The following is a 12,500-nucleotide window of genomic DNA, read 5'->3' on the forward strand; positions in this document are numbered from 1 at the left end:
AAAAAAAAAAAAAAATTGAACACAGGGCCTCATTTATGCCAGGCAAGAGCTCTACCACTGAATTACACACCCACAGACCTTTTTTATTCTAAGATAGGATCTTGCTAAATTACCCAACCTGATCTTGAATTTGTGATCCTCCTGCTTCAGCCTTTGAAGACCCTGGGATCACCCAGTTATACCACCAGGACCCTCTGACCCCAAGCTCCAGCTCTTAACTATTAGAAACTATTTGTTTATCTTATTTTACTTTATTTTATTTTGTTTTCTTTGAGACAGGGTCTCGCTTGCAGTTCAGGCTGGCCTTAAGCTCACTTTGTAACCCAGGCTAGTCTTGAACTCGCAACAATCCTCCTGCCTCAGCCTCCCGAATGCTAGGATAATAGGCATAAGCCACCATGACCAGCTAGATACTATCTGAAAATGAGTAATGTACTAAACAGGCCAACTGGCAAACAACCCTCACCCTGAAGTTTATAACTTGAGTGCACAAACATAAGACATATGTGTATAAAACAACAGAGACAGGGATACATTGCCTGCCTATCAAGCACAAGGTCCTGACTTTGATTCCTGGTACCAAAAAACCCAAAAACAGAATACGTGAAAAAGTAGTGTGGTTTCTTGGTACTCATTGTTGACTGGTTCCAAAAGGCATGATGAGTACCAAGCAGTTTTGGCTGGAAAGGGCCAGGAGTCACAAGGCAATTGATTCTGGTAAATTCTAGCTGGCGTGCATATCAAAGAAATGCCAATTATAAGGACAAACTCTTCACATCAAATCCTGCCGAGTATCAAATGCAGTTTCATGGCATCGGGTCCTTAGGTATGACTGCATTTCAAGAGCTTGCAAAATGCACTAAGACACTGCTCAAGTTTCTTAAACACCCCAGGTTCCCCAGTTTCTTCAACTGTGAGAAGAAAGCAAGGATGGAACCTCCAGGATGAGGTCATGTGTACACAAACCCAGCTCACCAAATGCTTAGGAGTAAAAAACTACAGAAATGCAGATATATCCAAGATCAGTACAGCCCTAAAGAGAACGATGGCATTCAAAAAATGACCAAGGATGTTCGGATGGTTTAGGAAATAAGGAGTGCACTGAACAATCTAAGGAATCCTAGTAAAAAATAGGACTGACCCCAAGGCAGAAAGCAATGCACAGGTAAACTGCAAAGGCCAGTAACAAGAAGCAGAACACCTTCACCTCCAGTGTGCAGTGTTCCCACAACTGGAACTCCTGCAGGCACATAAACCTCATGGGCAGAACATTTGTGTAGTCTAAAAAAACAGACACAAACCTGTAACCCCAATACTCAGGAGACTGAAGCAGGAGGATTGCTGCAAATTCCAAGCCAGATGGGGCTACGTGGTGAGACCAGCTCAAAAACACAAAAGGAACAAAAACCCACCCTGAACTTGATAAAGGAGCCTCATGGAGACAGAGTTGCCATTTCCTTTGCCCCAGCAGCTTTCCTTTCACTCCCACAGCCTTGAACACAGCCCTGTCCAATCAGCAACACAGGTCTCAGACCCAAGTTTCTCCTGGCAGATCAACCTCTGGAATTGGCTTCTCAGGAATCAAGTTCTCTAACCACCTTCTCATGCCAACAGAGCTGCCGATGGCTGAAAGTTGCAAAGGTGCTGGATCTCACCCAAGGCAGCCCAGTATCTACTTCTCCCAAGAGCAAAGTCTAAGTATTTAGCTATGAATAGAGACTGCATCCTGTTTATAATTTTTTAGGAGAATCAATTTGGTTCCATTCAACACACTTTGGCCAAGACAAAATACTATTTTCCTTTTAACAGACCTGGCCCCAGGACTTGCAATTTGTGGCTCCCAACATAATTTCTCCTAAAAGCTGCAATTATCTGTATAAGATAATGTCGATTTCCAGTCGCCTATGGACCCCATAAAGGAAGACAAAGAAGCTCAGAGTCACCCTAAGTTTGCAAAGCCCAGCACAGGGTCAGATCCAGTCTAGGCAAGTGCTCAGGACACACTGCGCACGAATGGAGTATCTGTCTCAGCTACCCGAACCGTTCAGATAATTTCCTAAGAACCCCCTCAACAACCCAAAGCACTTAAAGCTCTAATGAGGTCCCCCAGGGGCTATCGTCTGTCACAAACTCATTCTCTGAGCGGTTACCAAGGGCTTCCTGATTGGCCAGAAAGTAAGAGACACACTGGTTGAGGAGGAGATGAACAGAGATGAACGGGGCCTCCCAGGGAAGTGGCCTGCAACGTTGTGCACCTGCTTGGGTTACTGTGACTGCTCTGGTGCCTGGCAGCAGCAGGGCCTGCTTAGAATCCCAAGGAAACCTAAACCCTGGTGTCTGTTAGGAAAATGAGGAGGGCACCAATCCAAGCCAGCTGCACTGGTCATTTAGCCAAGGGACACTAGTATCAAGATCCAGATCCTTAGGTTGGCCCCACAGCAGGATGCGTTAACTGTGATCCACTTCCACACTGGGCCTCAATTGGTCTCCAGTTTCTAGTTCTAATGAACAGAAATCCTTTCCATTTAGGGGTTCAACAGCCCAGACTTGAGCTTCTACATTCCATGGAAAAAGGACAAAGCAGGGATGCAGGAGTTGCTGCAGACTGGGGACAGGTGGTTAGCGGGTGGGGGGGATGTGGGTGGACCACAGCAGAGTGGAGGCCAGCAAGGCCTAAAGAGCAACACTGTCAGCTTTCCAGCCAAGGGTCTAGATCCTAGGGACTCCTTGCTGCCTGACAGGTGCCACTGCAGATAAAACAAGTGGGTGTGGCTGTCTGCAGATCCACTTTCACTACAAAAACAGGCCAGTAAGGATGGCTCAAAGCCACTCCTATCCTGGGTGCAGTGACTTTCAAGCTTTTTGACCTTGACCCATACCTCCTCCTCTACATTCCTCTCAAACCAAAGTTTGAAGAAGCCACATTTAACTGCATCCTCTCGTGTTGCTTTGTTTTACAACTGCAGAGACAAATCAATAAACAGACTTCATATCCTACTAATGATTACAACCTGCAGCTTGAAAAACCGTACCAAATCCGAGACAGTATAATGGGGGGAGAGATGTGGCTTCCAGCAGACTAGTTCTGTGACCTGAGATAAATGACTCCCCCCCCTCTGTTGCGATTTCTCTGCCTCCGTGGAGGTTAAATGAGCTAATGTGAGACATACTCAGCAGGCTCCTGGTGGGTAATCTTCGACCTTCCCATCCATAGTACACAAGTGGCACTGTCCCCCTTGGGGAGACTAAGTTTGGCTTTTAGGAGTGGACAAACACAGAAGTCACATCCAATGTACCAGCCGCACACGGCTCTCAACATCTATCAGCAGAGGGCACTGCATGGAAGGAGTGGAGCAGCATGCAGGCTGGCTACTCAGCCTTAGGGCTGTGAAGCATTCTAGGTGACCACCCGAGTCCTAACTGGGACAAGGAAACCAGCCTCAGCCAGCTGCTGGGCCAGTATGTGTCCTGATGACTCTGCTGGGATCAGGCCACCAGAGCATCCCTTCAATTTGCTTTGTTTTGGTTTTTTGAGACGTCTCACTATGTTGCCCAGGCTGGTCTCAAACTCCTCAAACTCCTCCTGGCCTTAGGGCCCCAGTGCTGGGATTACAGGTGCGTGCCACCACACCAGGTTCTTAACCTTACAGCTTTTAAGGCATTTGCTTTGCACCTGGGGAGTCAGTAAACTGTAGCAGCAAGTTTTTTTGGAGGCCAGAAACTGCAGAAGGTAAGTCTGACAGAATACGAAGCTGATAAAGATGACAACCTTAGCCCAACTCTATAAACAAAGTCCTCAGCACAGATGGGGGCTTTGCACGTTGTACACTCAAACAAAAGCGTTCCTGTACTGGGAAAAGCGTGGGACAAGCCTGGCTGCTTAATGAACAAAACCTCCACCGACTCTGAAGTACTCAGGGGTGTGGGATCCCGGTGCCAGGACAGACCATGACCACAGAGACTCTGGAGAGGGTCAAGGGACTAAGTGAGGGGGCATCACTAACTGGTGGTAGGGTGAGGCTCTGGTTCCCTGGTTTCCCAGTTCTCAGGAGCCCTACCATGGCTGTAGCACTGATTCAGATTCTAAGTGCAAAAGATACTTGACAGCCAGGTATGCTGTCCTACAAGTGTAGTCAGTCCCAGGTGCTTGGGAGGCTGAGACAGGCGGGTCACAAGCTCACGGATGGCCTGGGCCACTTAGGGACACCCTATCTCAAAACAAAAAATAAAAGGGGTGGAGGTGGTAGAGTGCTTGCCTAGCATATGCCAAGGCCTGAGTTCTACCCCCACTACAGAAAAAAACAAGAAGACAGTTAACAATACAGGCAGTATTAGCTCAAGACAATAGGACTATTTTAGCAGCTAGAATATGGACACTGGGCAAGCAGGAAACGCTGTAAGATGGCTTCTACTTATTTTCAAGCCCAATCAGTAATTCTATGCAATTAAACAAGCTGACCAGAACCCTGAGGGGTGAAAGATAAATCAACTTCCTTCAAAAATACAGATGCCATCCTTACTTGTTTACCCAGGAGAGTGTAAACATTCTATTTAGAACCTTTACATAGTTGGGAGAGATTCACTGAACGCTGGTAATTGTGGGCATGTCGCCCTTGTATCCATCTGGCCACAAGGACCCTGAGGAGTGGGTGCTATGCTCAAGGCCCACTGCACACTGCCGGGGAGGGGCCAGGCCTGGACACTCTTTTCTGGCTCCAAAACCCACAGTCTTCCTCCACATCCTGTTGCCACCTCCAGGGCTCAAAATGTCACCACCTGCCTGACAAACGAGGAGCTGAGTCACCAATTCACTCAGATGCAACGTAGCAAAAAAAACTTAAAAACCAGAAAGAACCTTTATCCAGAGCAATATGAACAGGAAAAGTAAAAGTAAACTGTGCTCCCAGCAAATTTCCTGTGTTCTGCTGTAACATAGCAACTGTATCTATCACTAACCAAGGGGCCCCATCTTCATTTTTGCCATCAACTGGTAACAATGACCTCAGTGAGCAATACACCAATAATCTTAAACCTGCCCCCCTCACATTACTAAGCCAGTGCATAAAACCTCAGCTCGAAGTCACTGAGACTGCATCTGCATTACTATCAAAAGCAAAGAGCTCTACAAGGAAGTCTTGGCCAAGCAATTTGGGAAGCCAAATCCATGAAGATTGGCTCCCCTCAATCTCATTTTTACCTCTTCTCACCAGTTCTCACAGAACTGGCAGCTTCTCCATATTAGGTTCTAAGTATGAAACTGGCCCCAAACCATTTATTCCAACAGGATTCCCTCCAGCAATGAGCAGATTGTTCTTAGGGTCCTTCAATCAGCCTAATAATATACACCAATTGCCAGGAAGCACAGAACCTCCCTTTCTCTCTCCTGCTATATTAGCAGCTTTGCTGCCAGCCATGCTCCAGGGTCAGAATCAATTGCTCTGGCACTAGAAGATATTGTCCACAGACACCACAGATAGGTTCTCTGGAACTATGGTTTGGCTTAAAGCTATCCAGAGAAAGTTTCAGTAGCAATTTTCACCAGAGGTATTTATTGTAACTAGATCTGGCCCTTATAAAGAGATGTTTCTAAGGACTCCAGAGCCACAAAAATAAAATACAAGTGAACAGCTTAAGGCAACCTTGAGATAGCCATTTCTTTCCATTAGGAAGGGTAAAAGATCTAACAGCATGGAGCGGAGATGAAGGTATTATTAGAGGGGGAGGCATTATTAGATGAATTTGCTGACCAGGCTCAATGCAACTGTTCCCCATTTAACTGTATGGAAATTTACAAATGTAGGAGCCAAACGTTCAACTGATCGGGCAGTAAACAGCCAAGAAGGTCTTCATTTCCACAGGTGAAAAACACTTTTCCCATGGGATCAGCCTTCCTGGATAATACCAAACCACAGCAGTGGTTTTCTAGAACAGCCAGCTCTGCTTAAACTTCTAGCTTGATTTCTCTAACGAAGTATGTCTAGAATCAAAAATTTAAACCTTCAGAGCAAACTGAAACCCTGACTCAGGGTCAGGAAGACAGGACAGACTGGGATTAGAAAGCCCTTTTGGGAATCCTACTTTTTTTCCTATAGATGAGCAAACTTGAGACAATAAATTAAAAAAGGATTTTGACTATAACATCCGTATTTTCATGGTCACAACTGCTTTCATTTCAAATGGGAGATCCAGATTTGCTTTGAAATAAATCCTCTCTCCCAAGGTAACAAAAATTTGAAAGTTTTTTTACATGTTTACAATTTGCTGTTAAATCAGGCATTCTGAGTGACACCCTTTTCTTTTTCTTTTGCAACATCCATTAATTTCATTTTTAACTACTACTGGTACATCAGTTTAGGGGAGAAAAAAGGTAGTACTGTGACATTTTAAAAACAAGGTTTACCAAAATGCAAATGCAGTCTGACTGAATTATTGGGGCTTCTAAAACTTGGATAAGATTCCTTTGAGAAAACAACAGAAAAACAAAAAACAAAAAAGCCTTTGTGTTGATATGCCTGAGGAGGTCTTAGTTTGGGGAAATTATTTTCAGATTCAGCTGATTGCTAAAATTGTCACTTACAAACCATATTCTATTTCCTTAAAATTGCATTTTAAAAAGTAAACTTAAATAAGCACTCTTCAACAATTCAGTAATCCTATTAACTTGAGAGTCATCAGTTAACATCCAGTTTCTGCTTTTAGTTCCTGGAGGAGGAATTTTTATCAAGGATGGGAAACTTCAAGTAAGTGCAATTCCTGTTCAGCCTGGACAGTGTGTTCATTTCGTGCTTCGGACATTTTTCATAGGACACTACTCATTCTGAGGATTTCTTCCTCCAATAACTGAGTTTATACACTGAAGATCACCACTGTACCTTAAGGTGTGAACACATTAAGAACAAAGTGGCCTAACGAACTGCAGTTCATGTTTCATCTAAACGTGAGTGAACACGTTTCTCCTAAGAATGGAAAAAAAAAGAAACTATCTTTCGGAGAATGCTAGGTTGGTGTGTTAGAAAGATTTCTCTAACGAAGTATGTCAGGGACCAAAGTGGGCCAGAATGAAAATGGAACTCCAACATGTTTTTGTCTTTTAACTCAAAAACTTATGCTTGTAAAACACATCAGAAGCAGTGTTTGGTTCTGCAAGTCATTTGTTTGTTTTCTTCCTTTGTACGTGTACGATAGGGGACCGGAGGTGTTCTCTCCAACATGACTGGGCGTGTAACACATTTTGCATCAACTTTTCACGGTCAGGCATGTGCTTTCCAACAAAGAGCAGTGGAGACAGGCAGAGATTGGGGCTTGACACCGTTTACACATTTTGTGCTTCGACAGTACTTTACAAATGACTTGCTCAATTTAAACGTCCATCACCACAAGAGACATTGGAATAAAATGAGGAAACTGGATCTACTTGAACCACAATCTTTTTGGTGGAGAGGAGGGGAGAACTTTAACTTGAATGCAAGTATCATAAACCAAATTCAGTAAACTTGTCTCCTACACGTGGCTGGATAAAGTAATGGATATGGAAAGAGGGTCCCCAAGAGGGTCTGAAAACATGGGCCTGTTACCCAGATTTTTGTCATGTGACAGTAATACTTTTTTTTGAGAAAACTGTGTACGTCAAATCTTAAAAATTAAACATTGAAAGGATGTGCAAGTCTAAAAGGGCTCAACAGGGTTAGAAACCTGATTTGAACATATAAATTCATTCTCTCAAACATCACTTTGGTCTAAAGGCGAGGAGGAAGGCAGGCAGGAAAAGGGACAAAGAGGGAGATAATTGAATTACTCAATAAAAGAGGCTACTTACCATCCCAACCCATTGTAAGACACACACTTCTGACATAAGAGAACTCCTTAGAGGTCGAATAAAGCGTGTGAGCACCTTTGAGTAATGCACCTGCCCCCAGAGAGGGGCCCCGGAAGCCCAACGTGGGCTTAGCGAACAGACCTTTGCTAATCTGTTTATTTCCTTGAACTGGAGTCGGGCTGCGAAGGGCTGCGAGTCCCAGGACGATACATTTAATTAAAACAAAACAGGAAAAAAAAAAAAAAAAAAACCACCAAAGGAAAATAAAAAAATTTTGTAAACGCTCACCAAACTGCTGCACTTGTGTCTCTGAATGTGGGTGGCATTTCTTTTAAAAAGCAAAGTATGGTCTGTGAAGGAGAAAGGGAAACGGGGAGGTGGGAGAAGGGGCCGTGGAGTCTGAAGGGGAAGCCCTGGCTAAGACCCCCGACTGCGCTGCACCCTAACAGCCATCCGTCCGGCGCGTTCTCTTCCCCTCCCCACCCCCACCCTGCCTCGCTTTCCTGCCGGCTGAACCCCACCTTTCTTTCTCAGATGCTCTCTCCAGCCTCTCCCGCTAACCCGCCAGGAAGGGTGAGCGAACCCTGCACCCCAACGCCATCTGCTCTAGCAAGGAAACCGGGTCCCAAACTCATCCTGAAAGGCGCGGGGCTGGCCCCATTATCACGCGCCAGGGAAGGGCGTGGGGACCCATTTGGAACTGAATTAAAGGGGCAAGGGGCGTCCCTTTCCACCCGCTGCCAACCTTTTCTTTCCGGGAAGGGAGGGCGCCCCCTTTTACCCTGAGGGGCGAAGCCCAGGAGAAAGCTAAGGGCAACTTCCTCTCCCTTCTAAGCTAAAAAAACCAAACACACACACACACACAAACCCAAACACCCCCTAAAATATACGGCCGAGGACCCTCCCTCAGGTCACCTACCCACGAAAAAGGAGGGACCCCTCCCTCTAAGGGGAAAGGGCTTCTCCCCCCAAAAGAGGGTTTCATCAAAAAGGCTAAAGATGCACCTCACGGTTCGGCTTTCTAGGGTGTAGCTAGAAAACACATCCCGCCAAAAAAGTGCGAAGGAGCCGCCATCAAAGGTCCCCCATTAGAAAGATTAAGACTGGGCGAGCCCCCACTTTCTGCCTCCTAAGAAACCTCGGGTGCCTATCCAAAAAGGGCAGGGCGCGCCTCCCCCAGGAGAAAGGATACTGCCGGGGGCTGGAAGACCCCCCTCAACTCCAAGCCCCTAAGAGCGGGGCTGTGGCTCGCGATCCCCCCAAAAAGGGTCCGGGAGCCCCTCCCCCACCCCGCCCCGAAGCCAGGCGGCGGGCGGGCCGGTGGCTGCCAGCTCCGGGCGCAGGGGCAGCGCGGACCCCGCGGGCCTCCACAGCGCCCCCCGGCGCCCCCTCCCCAGGGCGGGCTCGGGGGGTCCGGGGGGCGCCTCCTCACCTTCCCCTCAGCATGGCGCCCAAAAAAGACAGAGCAAGAGCGAGGGAGAGCGGGCGAGCGCCGCGAGGGGGGGGAAACGCATGAGGCCGGGAGAGAAAGCAAGCGAGAAAGAGCGAGGAGCAAGAGACACCCACCGACCCCGCCCTTCCTCCTCCTCCTCCTCCTCCTCCTCCTCCGCCGCCGCGGCCCGGCCCAACATGGCGGCCGCCCTTCCTCCTCCTCCTCCTCCTCCTCCCCCCGGGGGCGCTGCCCCGGCCCGGCCGGGGGCCTGACCTGTCGTCAGGGAGCGGGAGGCGGTGGTGGAGGAGGTGCGGGGAGCTCGGGCGGGCGTCGGGGGAACACGGAGGAGGCGAAGGCGATGATGGCGGCGGCGGCGATGGCGACGGCGGCGACTCTGATGGCGGCGGCGGGGGGGTCCCGGGCGCGGCCTCCATGGATCCTTGGGGGGGAGGGGACGTGAATGCACGAAAAAGGACTGCTTGGGCGTGGCGGGAGGGGCACACTTCGGCTCTGAGGGCTCCTGGTGGGAGCTGGGTCTGTATTTTTTCGGTTTCGGAATCACCTCGGCGCCGACTTCCGCGTAGGCCGCGCGGCCTAGGCCCCGGCGGGCCGCCCGCCCCGCTTTCTCCGCGGCCCGCGCCTGCGGCCGATCGCTCGCTCACGGGCGCGGGGCCCTCATCGCAGCGAGCGCCCCCACACACACTGCCCACGGGCCCGGGGCGGGGTACCCGACGACACGGACACTAGTGGGTTGGTTGGGTGTGATTAGCGCGGACCGCGCGATGGAGCAAGCGAGGGGGGAGGGGAGGAGAGGTGAGCGAGCGAAGGAAGATTTTAAAAAAGAAAAAAAAAGGATTTTAGGAAGAGAGGAAACGGGCTGGAGAGGTCGGCCGACTGTCTTGTCTGCCCGCCCTAGGTGCCCGGCCCCCGCCGCAGTCAGGAATTCACACAAAATGGCGGCACGACCGGGACGAGCCTAGATACTGAGGCGGGAGGAAGGGCGTAGAGGGAGGGGGAACTGAGAGGTGGAGGCCCGGGATGCGTCACGCGGCCGAGACTGCTTGCCGGAAGGCCGGCGGAAACAGCCGAAAGGAAAGGGCGAGGCCGAGGAGAGGCGGAAAAAGCCGAAAGCGGCTGAACCGGCAATAGCAGGAGGCTGGGGTAAGCCGGAAAAAAGCTAAAGGTGATCTGGGCCACCGAGGTAAGAGAAGCCAAAAGAAGACGGAAACAGCCGAAGACGATGATAGGTATAGGGCCAGAGAAAGAATAGGGCGCCGGAAAGAGCCGAAGTGGATGGGTACTGGGCCGAAGAGGGCGGAATCAGTCCGAAAAGAGCCGAAGATAGATAGTTGTAGGAGGCGGAAATAGCCGAAAGAGACCGAGCCTGGGTAATGTGACTGAGAATAAGTCGAACGGGTAGGGACTGAAAGGCGACTGACTGAGAGCAGATGACTTTGAGGAACTCGCCAGATAGCAAGCGAGAAGAACTGGAAACTGCCAGCTTGAAGGAAGGCGGAAAAAGTGGAAGATTTTAGGTAGAAGAATGGGAAGGAAGAAAAATTAACCGAAAGGCGGAGGTCGGTCCCAGGAGTCGTAGGTTTCCGGAGAACAGGGGCTGGAGTAGGGATTGGCGGAGATGGCGTCACTAGATACCTCGGTCGGTGACGTCATGGAGGGCAGAGACGGGCGGGGCTTGCACTATGGAACCTTCCACCCGGAAGCTTGACTTGTTCCAAAACTAGTAGTTTTATCAGGGTCGCGCTGCCCTACGGACAGCTGCTGTTATTCCCCTTCCCAGAGCTAGGCGCGGTGGCGCACACTACTTAGGAGGTTGACAGGGGAGGATTGTAAGATCCGGCCTAGCGTGAGCAATTTAGCGAGACCCTGTCACCAAATCAAAATAAGAAGGAGCTAGAGATACAGCTCATTGCAAAGGCTCTGGTTTCAGTGTTCAGTACAGGGGGGTAAAAAAGACTGAAGGATGAAGTAGCTCCAGGTCAGAGGATCACGACGAGATTTTTAATCAAACCTGTCATTCTGCTGCCTCCTGCAAAACTTGTTTAGTCCCATTTGCCTCCTGTTGTCACCGGGAAGTCAGGTGCTGACACCGCAAGGAACAGGCACTGGCAGATCTCCTTGGTCCTTTTGTGCCCTTGAACCAATTCAGTCAAAACGCACAGGCTGCCAGCAGAAATACACGTAGAATTTGTAGTAAACCAGGCATGGTGGCGTGCTTGTAATCTCAGCACTCGAGAGGCTGAGGCAGGAGGATCACCTTGAGTTTGAGGTCAGCCTAGCTACATAGTGAGTTCAAAACCATCCTGAACTAAATAGCAAGACCTGCTCCCCGCCCCCCACCCCCGCAAAAAGAGAAAGGTACTGCAGTGACAAGGTAGGCAATGCCACAAAGCGCTGTTCCCGAGTTCGAGCACAAAGCGCTGTGCCCGAGTTTATCTTTTTGTACACAGAAGTAACTTCTGAGGGCCAAGGAACTAAAATAATTGTTACTTATTGACCTTTTCTTAGAAGTTACTTTAGAGTTACAAAATGTTTTCCTGCCCTTTTCAAATGGCCAGTGTTCCCTCAGGGGCCTTCATTATGTAACAACCTCAGGAAAAATAGCCTGGCATGGTGGCTCTCTCCTGTAATCCCAACACTCGGGAGGCTGACGCAGGAGGATTGTTGCATGTTCAAGGCCAGCCTGAGCTACAAAGTGAGCTCAAGCCCAGGCTCAACTGCATAGCGAGACCCTGTCTCAAAAAGACAGAAAAAAAAAAAAAAAAGGAAAGAAATTTATGGAAGATGTTTCTTAATGTAAACTAGATCCCAGGGACTGGGGATTTAGCTCAGCGGCACAGTGCCTGCCTGGCAAGTGCAAGGTTGTGAGTTCGATTCCTGGTACCGGAAAAAAAATCAAAAACCAAAAAAAGACTACATCCCAGCCCAAGGCAGGAGGCTCTTCAAAGACCATTTCTTTTCTTTATATCGCTGGGATATAAGTTATGGCGGCCAGGACTAATGTGTGCCTTGTTCTAGAAGAGAACCTGTGTCTAAGGGTCTGAGAGGTAGTAAATAATCAGAAGTATATTATACATTGAGGTCTTTGCTCCTTTACTTGACTATAACTGGCACATCATATTATTATTATTTTTCTCTTGAGACAGGGTCTCACTATGCAGTTCAGGCTGGCCTTGAGCTCCCAATGATCCTTCTACCTCAGCCTCCTGAGTGCTGGGATTACAGGTGTGCGCC

General features: G+C 48.8%; 1 protein-coding gene and 1 long non-coding RNA gene across 2 annotated transcripts in view; one reads left to right on the forward strand and one right to left on the reverse strand.

Annotated features, from left to right (window-relative positions):
• Window positions 1-7,076, forward strand: part of LOC102004211 — an 8,924-nt gene extending 1,848 nt beyond the window's left edge. Inside the window, exon 2 of the long non-coding RNA XR_265063.1 lies at window positions 6,700-7,076. This is a non-coding gene — a long non-coding RNA (uncharacterized LOC102004211). The remainder of the gene's footprint in view (window positions 1-6,699) is intronic.
• The window catches only part of Zc3h4 (zinc finger CCCH-type containing 4), a gene marked incomplete in the record, with an annotated part of 40,070 nt that extends 28,621 nt beyond the window's left edge, over window positions 1-11,449 (reverse strand). Inside the window, 2 exon segments of the mRNA XM_013509569.1 lie at window positions 9,522-9,687; window positions 10,814-11,449. Of these exon segments, the coding sequence (XP_013365023.1) occupies window positions 9,522-9,687; window positions 10,814-10,919 (272 nt within the window).
• Window positions 11,450-12,500: the final 1,051 nt, after the last annotated feature.

The sequence above is a fragment of the Chinchilla lanigera genome, unplaced genomic scaffold, assembly GCF_000276665.1.
Source record: "Chinchilla lanigera isolate Chin_1 unplaced genomic scaffold, ChiLan1.0 scaffold00173, whole genome shotgun sequence".
NCBI classification, from domain to species: domain Eukaryota; kingdom Metazoa; phylum Chordata; class Mammalia; order Rodentia; family Chinchillidae; genus Chinchilla; species Chinchilla lanigera.